Raw genomic sequence first — 17,313 nt, forward strand, 5'->3', positions numbered from 1 at the left:
GATATTGCCAGAAATGAATGTTGAAACCTACAGGAGAAACTCTTCTAGGACTTGAGGGATGCATTAATAGGGAAGCTCGACTATGATGTGCCTTCAGAAGGGATTTAGATCATTAAAGTGATTAACTCTGCTCTAGGAAGTATAGCCAACTTTAAACAGTTTAGTACCTTGGAAAGTGCATTTTGAAGTTGTGTTAAAGTTTCATTAAAATGCTCAGCCATTTTGCTACTATTTATTTATTTTTTAATGTTTATTTTATTTTCGAGAGAGAGAGAGAGAGTGCGAGCAGGGGAGGTGGAGAGAGAGAGAGACAGGGAGACACAGACTCAGAGCCTGATCTGAGGCTTGAACTCATGAGCTGAAGTCGGATGCTCAACTGACTGAACCCCCCAGATGCACTTGTTACTATTTTTTTAATGTTAATCTTTGGTATATGATAACTGTTCAGTAGATATGATATTACCCTTTTAAATATATGATCCCAACCAAACACAAAAATATCCATTGTTTTAGGTTATGTAAGATTTGTCTATTAGCACATCTAGAAGTTTCCTTGAACTAGACTGTATTTCTGATTGCAGGAGTCGGTCCAGGTAGTAATGACGAGACCCTCTTGTCTGCTGTCGCCAGTGCTCTGCACACCAGCTCTGCACCCATCACAGGGCAGGCCTCCCCGGCCGTGGAGAAGAACCCCGCTGTCTGGCTGAACACGTCTCAACCCCTCTGCAAGGCTTTCATTGTCACAGACGAAGACATTAGGTACGGTCGTTTAATATGACTTCTAAAACTTGGTTTTTTATATTTGATAATCTTTATACTGCCTCTTCATCCCTGTGGCCCATCTGGTAAGTGATGAATCAATCAGAAAGTTTCACTTTTTTTTAAGTAGCTCTTTTGTGAAATTAATGGAAGGTGATATAGGATGTTTAAAACAAACACCTGCTTGAAAACAGGTGGAAGGAACATCATGGTCATGTCCGAAGGACACATCACTTGGACTGTCTACACATTGTTAACTGCAGTGTCTTTCGCACTTTGGGGTTATGCCTCCTGCTCTAAAGAAACCCTTCCATTCAGTGATGCCTTTCGTGACTGCTTTCTGCATTGGTGTGCCTGGAGAGCAGTCTCCTCTTTACAGCAGATTGTAACCATGCTCCTTTAAGCTGAGTTGTGCTCTCAGAGGTCACTTTGCTTATCTTGATTATGTTTACTCTCTTACCCTCAGTTTAGAGATTTATTTACTTCCACTTCATCTTGTTTCAAGTAAAGATTTAAGGTGACCACACACACACACACACACACACACACACACACACACATACACACACACAGAAGCGAGATGAGAAGCAAAGATGAAACAAAGGGTAAAGCAAAAAGCAGTAAAACAGAGCCAGGAGTAAGGAGGGGACACAAGTTGCATTTCTTATCATCTTTTACTCTAAGACTGCACCACAAATTAGGTTTTTAGCAGCAAATAGTGAAAAGAAAATGTACAATTCAGATTGATAATACCCAGAAACTATGAGCAGACCATTGTTCAAAAGAAGCAGACTATTCCAGATATTCAGACCAGAAAGAAATTCTTATATGGGATTTACGAACTAGAGTATCATTGCCTTATAATGAGATGCTAGTGTGTTATATTTTCTTTAAAAGTAGGACAATGCATACATATCCTTCATTATTTCTGTCCTCTGAATGTTAAATCAGAAAGTTTTATTGGAGTATTATTCCTAGACAGAACCAGCAGGTGGCAGTTTTGAATCATAAAACTTTAAAATGTTTTATATTTGTATTTTTTTCCCCTAAATCCATGAAAAGTTGGCATGAGAATGTTTTGAAATGCACGAGTCTACCTCGGTTTGTAACTGGAAAGCCCTTGCTAGGTTTTAAAGTAATTCCTTTTGCAAAGATGTGAAATGACTCAAAGTTGCATTCACGTGCATTGATTGCATGGAATTGCAATGAATTTTAAGAAAAACAAAATGTAAAATCAAGACGAGGAATCGACTTGACCTTTGGATTATTTTTACCATGAGGAAGCAAATTACTCTGGAGACAAGCTCTTCCCTATCTAAGGAGCACCAGGGAAACCAGGAGGGGTTCTGCCAGGGCATTGTGGGCATCCACTGAGGGCCTCTGGGGCACGCCACGGGAACGGGAGTGCCGATAGCTTCAGCAGGCAGGTCTTCGGGTCGTGCAGCAGACTATCTTAAAGTCAGATCTCCGTGATTTCCTTTTAGGGTAACGTGTTTAACAAATCATCCATTTGATTTAATTGTCATAACAAATTATTATGCAGACATTTCTTATTGAATCAGTACAGGTTCAAAATAAATTACTGCAAATGGAATGATTACCCTTTCTCTAGTTGTACAGCCAATATTCTGTTTCCCTTTTTTAAAAATGTTTATTTGAGAGAGAGGGGGGTGGGAGGGGCAGAGAGAGAGAGGGGGACAGAGGATCTGAAGCAGGCTTTGCACTGACAGGAGTGACCCCGATGCAAGCCTCAAACTCACAAACCATGAGATCATAACCTGAGCCCAAGCTGGACACTCAATCGACTGAGCCATCCAGGCTCCCTGCCAATAATTCTATTATATTAAACTTCAACTAAAGATCTAAACATTAAATATATATATATTTTCAGCATATTCAGTAACATTTTAATTCTTGGATATTTTGTAATACGAGTAACAAGTCCTCCCAAACTCAGCAGCCTAACACACCTCCCCATATATAGCTCACAGTTCTGTAGGCCAGAAGCCTGGGCTGGACTCAATGGATTCTCTGCCCAGGGTCTTTCAAGGCTGAAACCAAAGTGTCGGACTGCATTCTTTTCTAAGATCCTCTTTCAAGCTTCTATGATTATTGCAGAATCCATTTCCTTGTAGTTGTAGTACTGGGGCCTTTGGGGTTGGATGTGGGCTGGGGCTGTCCCCAGCCATGTGAGGCTGATGGCAGTTCTGGCCCTGAGGTTCCCTCCACATTTTCCTCCAGCTTCTTTCAGGAAGGGCATAGCCCCTTGTAAGAGTTGTTCTTATGAGGTCAGGCCCTCGGGGATAATCTCTTTTGATTAACTCAAGGTCCCATTGATTAGTAGCCTAATCGTGGAGGGACATCCCAGCCCATTCACAAGTTCTGCCAGCTTTAAAGGGGAGAGAATTGCACAAGGAGTCTGTCCAGGGGCAGGGACTGTGTTGAGATTCTGCCTACCGCAGTGGCCAGATGCTTTATTTCAGCTTGCACGAGTACGGGAAGGAGTGTTCCAGACAAAAGAGAAGCAATGGCAAACGTTAGATTTGCTCTATTTTCTTCCTAATGAGATTACTCTAGGGCACTTGTGTAGATTCTCAGACCCTATTACTAGGAGTGAGAGATTGCCACTGAGATGGATATGCCATTTGTCATAAACCTTGAGTCACGGAGCCCGAGGCAAGACTGACTCTGTAAGAAATAAACAATGTGTTCTTGACCCTGCCCCAACTACATGAAAATCTGTTCAACTCCAGTTTCTTTTAACGTGGCAGAGGCTGTGGGGCTGAGGCTAACTCAGTGACAGCCTCCCTGTAGGTGAAAATTCATGTATAAAGGGGAACCCTATACCTTTTAACTTTTTGTGCTGTTTCTGGACTTTAGTAAAGAGGACATCTAAAGTGTTTGTGGCTATATAGTTTTTATGTTAGCTTCTCACTTTGGACCTAGTCTCTTGAGATAAAGAGACGTGCAGTCTGGAATACAGCACCGCACGGGTGACTTGACAGCTGGTCAGGGACACAAGAAGTGCACGCTCACCGTATCTTTGCATGGTCTTCCAGAATATCACCCTCCTGCCCTGCCACTCTCCCAGGTTTGGGGCAGTGCGGCACTTCATTTTCCTCAATATCCACAGAGAAAAATCACTTTTATCCCCCTCTAGAGCCCTCAGGATTGCTTGTTGTGTCTCTTACTTGTCACTGGGCTCTTCCATGTCCCAGTCTACATCCGTCCTATCCACCTTTCCTCTGACCTCAGGACGTGATTTGTCCTGCTCGGGAGTCAGGGCGAATGCTCCACTTGTGGCTTTACTTCTTCCCTCGTCTTGGTTTTCCTGAACCAACCTCTTCCTTCCCAGCGCTCCCCCTTCTCACATGTGTCCTCAGCCGTGGCCTCTCTGCTTGGCTCTGGATGTGAATTTCTGTTTGCTGCCTGTGCTCATTAGAACTGTTTTAGGAATCGCTCGCTTGCACTATCAGGGAGCTACTCTGGAATTCAGTCTGATGTTTAGACCTAAAGTACGTACCAGCAGACTTTCTTCCTGTGCCTTGTTTCCAACCAAAGGGTTCAGAACCTCTTTTTATGACTGCGTTACTAAATTTCACTTTTGAGGTCCCGCCGCAATCCCCAAGACACGGAGAAACTTGTGGTGTGTTCTTAACTCCTCAGCTCATCTCAGTTGAGATGCTGTTTGGTTTCTCCCCTTGGTACGAGGATCGTGTGGTCTCAGTTTCTTCGTGATTGGGACTGGGAGCGTGGGAGAGAGCGCTGACCGCTTTCCTCTGAGACCTAGAACGCCACACTTCGTCGTGCCCCCATTTCCCCCACCTTCTCTGTGCTGTATTGAATGAGTCTCTTCCCCTTCTCTATCTTCCATGTAACTTTTCTTGTATCCCTGCTTTCAAGTTATTTCTAATCTCCCTTAAGCAACAGCCCCAAATCTTCACATACTTGAAACTTTTGAAGTTGAAGAACAGTTTACTGCAATAAATCTACTCCTGCCAGGATTCTCTGTGAGGTGCGGGGTACCTGCCTGTCTGAATCCTCTTCTTTTTGGCAAGGCTCGCCTCCTGTGCAGTTTGGTTTTGTGGGGGTAGGAGAGAGTTTTGCAAAGTTAAAGAGAAGGAAATATACTCTCCAGAATTTTCATGATTCTGAACTAAAGATAAACTGTAGTAGCAGCTGCATATTTCCAGTACTTGCCAGATCATCAGTGCACTTTTACTCTTTTCTTTTTTTTTTTTTAAAGGAAACAGGAAGAGCGAGTACAACAAGTACGCAAAAAATTGGAAGAAGCACTGATGGCGGACATCTTGTCACGAGCTGCTGATACGGAAGAAATGGATATTGAAATGGACAGTGGAGATGAAGCCTAAGAATATGATCAGGTAAACTGAGAGCAGGAGGGAGAGACGTGTACCTGGACTGTGGTTGATTTTCTTGCTTTTGCCCCTGCAGTTGTGAGTGGGTGCTGTTTGGCCTCTGTTTAAGAATCAGCCTTTTGTCCTAATGAGGTGAAGGCATTCATAGCCCTGAAGCCACTTGCAAGGAACCTGACCTCCCTTCTCTACTGCTGGGTGGAGTGCCTACCTTGTGTCCTTAGAGGAAGCAGAGTCTTCCCAGTAGAGGAGAGGGGTCGCAGGTGGTGAAGGTGGCTGTCATCCCTGCCACACTACCTCCCTGGAGTCTGTTGTCCCCTCTTGAAAATTAGGACGATAAAGTAGGTTTTCTTTAGCACAGACTTGATGCAGAGAGCATGAGAAGGGCATTTTAAAGGATAATAAAAAATTTACCTTACAACATACAAACTTGGACCCTTTTGTGAGCTCACATGAGTGTCAGAGGCTCTGTCCTGGTGGGTATATATTCTCTTTCAATGGCTGTGGTTCAGGCTCCAGGGGTTAATGTGGCATCTTGCTTCCCAACTGCCATCCTGCTTGGCTTTGGCAGGCCGTGTGTTACTCTCTGTCCCCCATAAGCCAGTTACTTGCTTGTGTCCTTGGAAGCCAAAACTGAGGCATCATGGGGAGAGAGAGAGAGAGAGAGAGAGAGAGAGAGAGAGAGAACAGAGTGAGTTAGAGTTCTGACTCCTAGTTGTTTTTGAACCTGTCTTCCCTGTCCCGTTCAATATGGCGACCTGTACGTGGCCCCACTTAGTCATTCTTGCTTTTGATGCTAGTCCGGGAATCACAGCAGTGGCCACAGTCACACAGTCCCTCTGCTCACGGCACTTACCGTACAGTTGTATGAACCAAATGCTCACCACATCCGTACTTACCAACTTGATAAGTGCTGCAGAGGCAAAGCAGAGGTACCGGTGGAGCTGATGGCAGGGGAGCTGGTATGGTGGAAAGGGTCAGCAAAGCCTCTGTGAGGAGGTGACGTTCATGTTGAGCCTCAAGGGCAAGCAGCAATAGGTCAGAGTTCTGTTAGAAGTGTTCCCATCAAAAGAAAGAGCAAGAAGTTGGTGCCTTTGGAGAACAAAGAAGAGACGGCCACGGCAGGTGTGCAGTGGGGCTGGGGAGCCTGGGAGACTGTGGGGTGGGGGGATCTGAGCACGCCGATGGCTTATTGGTAAGGGTTTCCAGCTTTAACCTGAAAGCTAGTGGGAATCCACTGAGGCTGAGGAGCACAGTCAGATGTGCTTATTTACAGGATCCTTCTGGCTGCCGTGTGGAAGAGAGGACCAGAGCGGGGCCTGGCAGCAGGGTGGCTAGTGAGGAGGCTGTCATAGTCTGGCAGCAGGAGAGACGCTAGCTTCACAGGAGTGTTGGCAGTGGGCGCAGGGAAAGAGAGGAAAAGCAGAGGTCGGTCTGAGATGTGTTTGGAGACAGAATCAGCTTGACCAGGTGACTGAGTGGAAGTGACGGCGATCACTCCGGGGTTTTCACAGGGGGTGGCCACGGGCCTGTTTGGTACAAGCACAGACAGGGTATTGTGTGCAGGGAAGCTGAGTAAATGGTTCACTCAACCTTCCCTTCCCATCAGTGCCTTTGTCCTAACCCAGGGAATGGCTCATGCCACAGTGACACAGAAATCAGGTAATAATTATAGTGCCTCACATCATGTAGTCAGCGATAGCATCACCATTTGGGGACAGTTTCCTGAACACACACAACCATTGGAATCCAGTTCAGTGCTATTTTAAGGCTTTTTTCTCCCCTCCCTTATTGAGGACAGGAAGACGCCGTGTTGGTATTGAATCTTGTTTTCCACTCTGGCCAGGATGTGATTTATGGGCTTTGATGAGTGTGCTTGGTCTGTGTCAGTCCTTCAGAGGAAGGTCTGGAGCATGTTTCTTCTGTCTGGAGGCTTCGGCCGCGCCGTCTCTGGAGCGCAATGCGGGCACTGGGATGGTTGTGCCTGGGCCGCGTCGAAACGGACTCCAGGAGAGCCCTCCTTTTCAGCGACTTTTAGCATTTGATGTTTTTCAGACTTTTCTCCGAAGATAGTTTAATCAGGGGTCTACTAACTGAGGTTTCACTAGATCCTTGCTTACTTCGCGGATGGATATCGAGGCAGTGTGAGCAAGCATGGGTTTTAGGGAGTAGGCACTTTGCTCATATCAAAGCCAGCAGTGGGGTCCTGGGTGGCTCAATAGGTTAAGTGTCTGACTTCAGCTCAGGTCATGATCTTTATGTTTGTGGGTTCGAGCCCCAGTTCAGGCTCTGTGTTGACAGCTCAGAGCCTGGAACCTGCTTTGGATTTTGTGTCTCCCTCTCTCTCTGCCCCTCCCTCGCTCACAGTCTGTCTCTCTGTCAAAAATGAATAAACGTTATAAATAAATAAATAAATAAATAAATGCTAGCATTGCTCATTGTCTGTCACAAATGTGTTTAATGGTGGAGACAAACTAATTAATATTGAATGATTAGGGTTTTAATATATACTTACAGTAGCCATTATTTTGGCATCTTGGGTAGAGAGAGATTCAGAATATGGATATCACATCCTAAACTGGGGAATGCTATTATTGAACCCCAAGCCATTAGGCTTGAAGGTTGTAGAAGAATTAGAAGTACGTCTTAGTTACCAGGATTAAATGTACCTCATTCATGTAGCCTGCCCTGGTCCCAAAGTGTTTCACAAACCAGAGCACTGCCCCGTGATGTAATAACCTGTGAAGTAGGTAGGGCTTAGCTCGATCCAAGGGGTAGGTCATGGCGGGTAAGAGATGGAGCCTGTGACACGATTCCGTGTAGGTCTGTCCTCTCATCCCGGCACGGCTCTTTCTACTGCTCCTTATCAGCAAGGTGGGCCTTTATTTATTTTATATTTATTTTTACTTAATAGTTTTTTAATGTTTATTCATTTTTGAGAGACAGGAGAGATGGAGTGTGAGTGGGTGAGGGGGAGAGGGAGACCAAAGCAGGTTCCAGGCTCTGAGCTGTCAATACATAGCTGGACATGGGGCTCAAACCCATGACCTGTGAGATCATGACCTGAGCCGAAGTCAGATGCTTACCCGACTGAGCCACCCAGGCGCCCCTATTTGATATATGTGTATGTATATCCATAACAGGTTGAGACAGTGTTAAAATTTTACAGTCATAGAGGAGTACCTGGATTATCAAAATCGTAAGAGTGAACACAAGAAGAAGAAAACTATAAAAACAAAGGTTTTAGAATATGTAGCTACAACTGAGATCCGGGATCACGTATAGTTCCTTTAGCCGATGCACAGTACTGTCTCACCGAGGAGAAGTAATAAAACCTCGGTGCTTATCTGTCATCTGTAAATGCTCTGAAGTAAATCAGTTAGTGGAAATTTTTCTGAATTTTCTCAAAAATGTTTGGACTTGGCTGTATCTATTCTTTTTTTCATTTGTATGCCCGATGATTTCTCTTTTTATACAGATTCAGTTAATTACAGATAGTATTTGTGTTAGCATACAGAGCAGTACATGTGACTCTTTTGAAAATGAAAGGAGTATAAAGTTATTTAAAGCACTTGAAAGAATGAGAGCATATGTTGAACACTTGTTATGTACACGGTGCTGTAATGAAATGTTAAGACTGTGGAAGTGTGGTTCTAAGTGTGAAGTCTAGCCTCTAGCTACTTTTTCAAGTTCTGCTGCCCTCGCCTGAGAAATCATTGAATTACTTAAATTTGCTTGTTTTTCCTTACAGGTAACTTTCGACCAACTTTCCCCAAGAGCAAATTTCTAGAATTGAACAAAAGCGTTTCCACTGGGTTTCGCCTGTAAGAAAAAAAACAAACCCGAGCACATACAGCTTTTTAATAGCACTAACCAATGCCTTTTTAGATGTATTTTTGATGTATATATCTATTATTCAAAAAATGATGTTTATTTTGAGTCCTAGGACTTAAAATTAGACTTTTGTAATATCAAGGAGGATGCTTAAGTTGAAGCTGAGCTTTTGATGCCAGGTGCAATCTACTGGAAATGTAGCACTTACGTGAAATATTTGTTTGCCCCTGTTTTAATATGAACCGATCAGTAGTACCAAATAAATCTCCCAATTAAAGATTATTGTGACTTCACTGTATATAAACAGATTTTTATACTTTATTGAAAGAGGACACCTGTACATTCTTCCATCATCACTGTAAAGACAAATAAATGATTATATTCACAGACTGATTGGAATTCTTTCTGTTAAAGAGCACACATAATAAGTAGCTCCCCCCAACCCCCCAGCCCCCTTGGGATTCCTGATTTACCATCAGCTGTGATCCCTGGGTCTTAGGTTGCAAGTGGAGGTGGTGGAGAACAGTTCCTACATTTGCAATACGCCTCTGGATAGCGCGAAAACTGTGCCGCTTCCCCCGAATTCTAAGTTGCCATCTAGCATGTGTCAGGGTTGTTGTTTTGTTTTGTTTTTCCTTGCTTGTGACTAGAACTTCTTTTAGTTCTGTAAAAATAAAGCATTTCCTTCCCTTGGGCAGGAGTCAGGCACCCAGGTACCCTTTGGATGGTACTGGAAGTCCATGTCTGTTGTTTTTTTCTAGAACACTTAGCTTTTTCTCATGTCTGCTGGCTGACTGAGTTAACGGGTGCGGGTTAGACCCTATGCTCCAGAGAGAGGCAACTTTCCAGGCAGAGTTGCTTAATGAGCCAGACTGTAATACTTTTCCATCCAGTCCCCGGCTTCCACAGTATTATTTTCTTGTTGATGAAACTCTCAAGTGTGACTTCAGTACCACTTAAATTCTTCGAAACCTATTCACTACAACTGGCACATTATTAAATGAGTTTTAAAAGCAAAAACATACTTAAGTTAATCTGATGCCAAGGAAAAGGAGGGAGTGGTCATAAGCAAATTTGAACACACTTTGGGAAATAAGAGCTTTCTACGGGAAGGGTTTATGTCCTGCTTCACTCTGAGTTCTTAGAAAATCAGACCGAGAAATGATGTGGTCCGTGCTGTGACCAGTTCCATATAAGTGTCACATGTACCTTTTATTACCACTACCTCCAGCACCCTTCTGGTTCCTGAGGAAGGGAGGATTAACAGTCAAAGCAATACAACTGGCTAGGTTTGGGCTGCGGCCTCTCTGGACCTTATGCCAAACTACGTAAATAACACCTTCTTGGAATTCCTGATTTATCGTCAGCTTTGATCTCTGGGCCTTATGCCACCAGCTTCCTCAGAGCAGTCTTACTGGCAAATGAGCCTGGATACTTGCAGACTCTGGGCAGACAGCTGGCCAAGGATGCCTGCTCTGGGCCCATCAGACTGCCCCAAACGGGGTGGCTGTGGGAGGTTAATATTGATTTTTTAAGAACTGGTATGGCTACTTAAAATGGATGTCCAAAGGCTTTTCTTAGATTCCCCCCGGGTCTATAATTTCTCTTCTGTAACCAAGCCTGGGGTAACTTCACCTTGGTGATCCTATGTTCTTTTTACAAAGCTATCCAACCAAGATGCACGTGCTTTTATAACAGCTTTGGTAAAAGCAAAAACACAGTGTAGACACGTATACAACTTCCATTTTTGTTCTTATGTACTTTGCTCAGGTAGAGAACAAGGTATGAAAGCCATTACGTGATGTCCAACTGGCGGCCATCCATAAGTCCAGGTCTTCCCAAGATAGCCACAGGATGACACGTCCAGAATTACATTCATCATCTTATTCCCTGAATCTACCACAGTCCTGCATCCCTTAACGAGGGTAGAAGTATATCCCATTCAATTGCTCAAGGCAGGTGCCCATGAGTGATCCTTGTTCGTTGCTTACAATGTCCGGTCGTCCTATTAGAACTATCAACTGTCCCTCTCACACACCCATCCACATCTCTTCTCCCTTCCTGCATCCACTGCCGTCATGCAACTCCTTTCCTCTCCTCTGGACTTTAGTGAGTTCTTTCCTTCCTCCCCCTTCCTTCCTTCCTGTTTCCTTATTTCTCCATTCCTCCTCCTCCTCCATATAGTCATCAGAATGGTCCTCAAATGACTGTATCATTTCCTCACTCGAAGTTCCTCACTTCTCCATGTAATTTTTAAGAATAATTTTAAGAATTTTTAAGAGTGAGCACTTTGAAATGAAGAGAACCTGTGTCTGAACCTTGATTTTTGCCATTTGTGTGACTTGTCAGGTTACTTAATCCCCCGAGCCTGTCCCTCCTCCGTGAAATAGGAATACTACTACCTCATAGAGTCGTCGTGAGGACTAAATGAGCTATGTTTATAAAGCGTTTAGCACAGTGCCTGGTGCAGAGTGAGCGCTCCCATTGGAGCATGCCTTTGTTATACCCCCTGCAGGTGTCAGTTTTATGTCACTTCCAAGAGGCATTTTCTAGTAACTGTAACTACTCTCTGTCCCTGTAATGCTCGTTTTCTGCCTCAGCACTCTGTTTGTTTCCTTTGTAGAGATCTTCTCAATCTGTATTTATTTGTTGACTTTTTGTCTATCTCTCTACTAGAATGTAAGCTCCGCGAGAGTGAGGATGTGTCTGTCTTGTTCCCTGGTACAACCTCAGCGTTTAGCTAGTGCCTGGCACATAGTGAGCACTTAATACATGTTTGTTGAATAAATGGATGAATGATCAAAAGGCTCTTCATGATCTGATCCCTGCCTGTTTGTCTAGCTCATCCTGCCCCTCTCCACATGCACCTTCAACTCAAGAAAAACCACATTACTTGGTCCTTCAGAGCGCCCCGTGGGTCTCTGTGTCTTCGTGCCTGTCATTCCCTTTGCCTGCCTGTCTACGTGGCAAATTCCTGGTTACTGGTCAAGTCTCAGCTCAGTGGCTACCTCCTCTGGGAAGCTGTCCCTGATTTCTCCAACCAGGTGTTCTTCCCTCTTCTGAGTTCCCACTGCACTTTGTAAATACCTCCGTGGAAGCACTTTACTGTATTGTACATTTGTTTGCATGTCTGTTTCTACTTTTAGACTGTAAGCACCGTGAAAGCAGAGATTGCATCTTTTCATCTTATTGTCCCCAGAGCCTAGCACAGTGCCCAGCACATAGCAGTTTTGTCAATAAATATTTATTGGAATGAATCTGTAAATGAACAAAGCCTTGCAGTTAGAAAAGTGTTGCAAGACGTATGTATTATCTAGGAAAGGAATGCCCCTGGTGGCTTCCAGTGTATTTCTTTGTTCTAGAAGAGAGATCTAGAAACATTATGTAATCTCACTGAATATGAGTACTTGTTTGAATTTTAAAGCTAAGTTGAGTAATATAAATCTTCATAAATGATTGCAAACGATATCAAAAAGCTTTGTGATCTCAAATGCTACAAAGTCCAAAATAAATATTTGCACTATTAGTATTTCCATAGTCAATGCTATGCGAAAGTGTACAGCAATAAATTCTGAAGCTTTAAAAATGTTTGTGTAAGTCATCTTCAATGGCTTGATCCATGAAAGACATCTCTGGTCGGTGTTTGCTGGATGCAGGGGGCTGTCGATTGGGGTTTAGGGCCCCAAAGCTTTCAGAGCTTCTTCAGTGACACTACTCTCATCTGTGAAGACAGGTGGCTCAGTCGTGTGCGGGTATGTCCACTGAGCAGAAGGCGCTGAAAGCTGCTCCGCAGAATCAGAGGGAGGCCGCGCCATAGCCTCCAAGCCTCTGCCAGAGCCAGCATTGCTCTGTGCTCCTGCCTGCCTTCCCCCCTGGGGTCAGATGTGACCTCTCTACAGAATCTACTCCAGTGAGTGGCCTCTACTGAAATCCTAGCTCCATGATGGATATTCCATCAGGCACGCCCACAAGATTAGCTAGGAGTAGCTGGGCGGTTGGGAATTGGCAGTGGGCTACCAATCTTCAGGTCTCAAAGGGTCTGCGGTGGACTTTGAAAATTTAACTTACATGCTGATTTCTCTAGAAGGGCATATATTGCTCTGTCAGTTTCTCAGCTTTTGTTTCGATAGCAGGAGGACAAAAGTTTTTATTTCATTTATATAGCATTTCATAATTTATAGAACTCTCACCCCCATTAATGTCATGTTTGAGTTTTATCATACATTTAAGCTATGTAATATGCACATGTTATTCCCATTTAAGAACTGAGGAGCCTAAGAAGCAGGTTAAATGACTTACTCAAGCCAGAAAGGTACAAAGGAGGGAATTTGAACACAGAAGCGGGTTTCCTATAGAGGTCTACTGTTTCTAGAATGCCGTGCAACCTTCCAATGCTCTTGCCCACTTGGGTTTCAAGCTGCATTTCTGTCTGTGACAGAGACCAGCATGGTGTGGTGTAAGTCCAGCGGGCCTATGGTCTGAAAGCGTATATAGGGTGGAGTGATTTTTTAAAATAGGAAGCCTGCTTCTTTTATGTGGGAACAGGTAAAGCTTTTCCAGTGATCTCTTCTGCTGAACAGTCTTTACTGGGATTACTTCTCTTTTGTGAGAGGTGGGAACAGGTGCGGCTTCCTAGTCACAGAAGGCTGGGAGTTATTTTCATTGGCAGGGGCTGTGGGCGTTTTCTTCCTGCTGTACTTTCAGCTTTTGGCTTCCTGAGCTTGAAGCTATGAGATGTCCAGGAGCAAGATGCAACTGGACGGGGGCCCTGGGGAGAGGGGCTTGGAGTGGGGCGCGCCTACACGTGCATCTCCGGCATCCATGAGAGCGTTCACCAGCCGTGGGGAAAACTCCCACCTATTTGATATGTGTTCGCATCTCATCCTTTTGAGATCTAAATTTTAGAGTGTTTTATTGTGTATATATGAGTAGAGCAGTAGCTGTATGTAATTTATAAGTAAATTCCATAAATAATTAGGATATATGCTTTTGTTTTTGTAAATTTTTTTTAATGTTTTATTTATTTTTGAGACAGAGACATAGCATGAGCGGGGAGGGGCAGAGAGAGAGAGGAAGACACAGAATCGGAAGCAGGCTCCAGGCTCTGTGCTGATAGCTCAGAGCCTGATGCGGGACTTAAATCCACGAGTGCAAGATCATGACCTGAGCCAAAGTCTGAGGCTCAACCGACTGAGCCACCCAGACGCCCCATGCTTTTGTTTTTGAAAGGGTTTCTAAATCAAAGGAGTTTTGAGACCACTACCCTGGTGCGAGACTCCTTATCTGGGGTTCACGTACCCCTGGAGTCAAGGAACCTCCTCCATTGGATGCAAAAGTTTGTCATGCCCTTCTCCGGGGTATCTATGGCTTCCATAAAATTCTCAATAGAGAATATATATCACAGTGCCTGCTATATGGTATGTATTTCACAAATGGTAGCAGCCCCTTCTCTCAAAAACAAACAAAAAACAACCAAAAACCAAGAGACGTTTTTGGGGATTAGAACCCGATTTTGAGGAGTTAGCCTGGATTTTGTTGACTGGACAGATACTCCTGGGACCAAGAGAGAAGTAAAGGGGGTGGTTTTGTGTGTGAGCGTGGGAGAGTTTGATGGTGAGCCCTGCCTTGTTGAACACAGCATGATTTACTGATGCGCCTGGGAGCCAACAATAGCTCGTTGTGTGAAAATAGAAACATTTGGAAACTTAATGAGGAAGATACAAGCAGCAACATAGTAGAAAGCGCTGTTTTTGGTGGGAATGAATGTCTTCTTTGACAATCTTTCTCTTCCCCACCCCTGTGACCCCCCCCAAACATAGAGTCACTCAGTGTAATGTTATAAATGAGAAAATCTCAACTGTATAGCTATAACAGTTATTTTTAAAAACTTGTGGTGCTGCCTTGGAGCAAACCAGATTTTAGTTTTCCCCACGCTGCTCTGAGAAGGGATGGATTAGTCACCTAACACGGAAAACACTTAGCATGGAGAAACGCAGTGACTCAGTGAGTCAAAACACATTCCGCTTTCCTGGAACTTTAAATTCATTCAGGGAATAGTTGCAATCTTTGTTCTTTTTTTTTTTAATTTTTTAATGTTTTATTTATTTTTGAGAGAGAGAGAGAGAGACAGTGTGAGCACGGGAGGGTCAGAGAGAGAGGGAGACACAGAATCCAAAGACAGGCTTGCAGGCTCTGAGCTGTCAGCACAGAGCCCAACGCGGGGCTCAAACCCATGAACCGTGAGATCATGACCTGAGCCGAAGCTGGACACTCAACCAACTGAGCCACCCAGGCGCCCCAACAATCTTTGTTCTTTTAATTTTTCTGGATGAAATCCCATAGCCTCCACTGCCATCTCCCTAAAGACCAGTAGAGAGACAAAAGCAAATAAAGGGAGAGTGCTAAAGAATGGAGATAATTCAAACCGCTCCAGGAGATTCCTACCTGAATACAGAGGAATTTGGGGAAGAGATAAATGTGACAATGAAGACATATATACTCTCACAAACATGTCTACTTAGAGCTTTCCTGTTAATTCAGATGTCTACTCCCAAACTCAGATCATATCCCCAAATAGAAAAGGGAACCTCTTCTCTTTTCCATTTCCTTATTTAACCGTCGTGGCAGGTACAAAAGGCTGGCTCACCTGATAGCCATTTGCAGCTGTACGGATGTTGCCTTCACGCTCCTAATTAAGATCTGACGCTTAGATCTTCAGCAGCCATCATGTGACCTTGAAGAGACAGCTATGAAGATGAAAAGGCCACATGGCAAGGGGAGTGGATTGGAAAATCAGCAAGAGCCCAGGTTCTCAAGGTCAATGTTAAATTCTTGGACCAGCTATGATAATACCTCCCCTGGGCTGTTTGTTAAATCAACAATACCAACATTCAGTGAATCTCTATCTCTCATTCTCTCTCTGTCTCTGTCTCTGTCTCTCTCTCTCAGCTATTACTAACTGGTACATGCCCAAATTTAGACTTCATTTTGAGTACTAAACCAGGAGTTTTGTCAAGTTTTTCTCATTATCATTTTTCTTACACTACTCATGTGTAGTAACCTGTCTGGGTTAGCACAGTGACTTACGTCTGCTCTTCCTGCCACCAGCTTCTCCAGCGCTCGTGTTGTTTTAAGTGGTGCTACCAGATCTTTCTCAAATGCCTCTTAGATTATCCGGTGTTCCGAGTCATATGTATAGTGGGTTTCTATCCTTTTGGACCAGGTCTGAATTCCTCAGATGACATTCTCATCTTTGAGCTACACCGCTTACCTGTGGACACTCCAGGCTAAAACTCTTGAGTTATGATAGAGACCCTCCTATCAATATGACATACGGTGTTACCTCCTACAAGTTGAAGGCCATGGTTCATTTTTTCTGATCAAGGCTGAATTCTTTATCACACACTCTGTGGTAAGTATTTGGTAGCAGATTCTAACTTAGTTATTACCAGGACCTTCTGCAAAGTTTGGTTGATAATCAAATGAATATTTAGGCATTCTAGAATGATCATACTTAAAGGGCAATTAGCATATAATGCCATTTCACTAAAGCCTTCTTTTTCTTTCTTTCTTTTTTTTTAAATTTATTTATTTTAAGAGAGACAGAGACTGAGTGAGTTGGGGAGGGGGCAGAGAGAGAGGGAGAGAGAGATAATCCTAAGCAAGCTCTGCACTGCCAGAGCCTGTGAAATCATGGAGCTCCAAATCATGAGATGATGACCTGAGCTGAAATCGAGTCAGACGCTTAACCAACTGAGCCCCCTAGGTGCTCCCAGCCTTATTTTTCAACTCTCCCTTTCTTACTACACAGGAATATTTCTTCGCATTCATTCCATAAAATAGCAAAACAATCTCTTTGCTGCTCTTTTTCTCAAATTATATAAGATAATTAAGATATAATTGCTTTCTTTTTTCTTAATCTGGAGCAAAAAATGGCATGAGAATAAACAACAAGGCCACAGACTGAGTAATCTTGCAAACATTTTACCTCCTGGAAAGGAAAAGCAATCATCTCCATTAAACTTTAGCAAGAATAATTATTCCAACAATTACGAAGTCATAGGTCTTTCCTACCTTTAATTTAATACTTTTTAGACCTTTAAAAAATCCATCCTTGTTTCTATATCATATTAGAATTTTTTTGGTTCTAAGCTTCTGACTAGTAAAAGGGATAAACCAGCTCCATGAGTCTATAGGACAGGAGAACAGAAGTCTTGACAAGTATTATTTCTACAATAGAGTTATCATATCTGGGGTGTCCTGAGGTTCCAAAGTCATCAGAGAAGGTGAAAGCATACATAGCCAAAATTATCCTCAAAAACTCTAAATCTCCTATCAGGTATAT

At 43.5% G+C, this 17,313-nt stretch overlaps 1 protein-coding gene across 1 annotated transcript in view; it reads left to right on the top strand.

Annotated features, from left to right (window-relative positions):
- The window catches only part of MBD2 (methyl-CpG binding domain protein 2), a 65,262-nt gene extending 55,903 nt beyond the window's left edge, over positions 1 to 9,359 (top strand). The window contains exons 6-8 of the mRNA XM_029921549.1: positions 582 to 759; positions 5,006 to 5,144; positions 8,887 to 9,359. Coding sequence (XP_029777409.1) covers positions 582 to 759; positions 5,006 to 5,132 — 305 coding nt within the window. The 3' untranslated portion in view covers positions 5,133 to 5,144; positions 8,887 to 9,359. The remainder of the gene's footprint in view (positions 1 to 581; positions 760 to 5,005; positions 5,145 to 8,886) is intronic.
- Positions 9,360 to 17,313: the final 7,954 nt, after the last annotated feature.

Source organism: Suricata suricatta, chromosome 14 (assembly GCF_006229205.1).
Source record: "Suricata suricatta isolate VVHF042 chromosome 14, meerkat_22Aug2017_6uvM2_HiC, whole genome shotgun sequence".
Taxonomy (NCBI): domain Eukaryota; kingdom Metazoa; phylum Chordata; class Mammalia; order Carnivora; family Herpestidae; genus Suricata; species Suricata suricatta.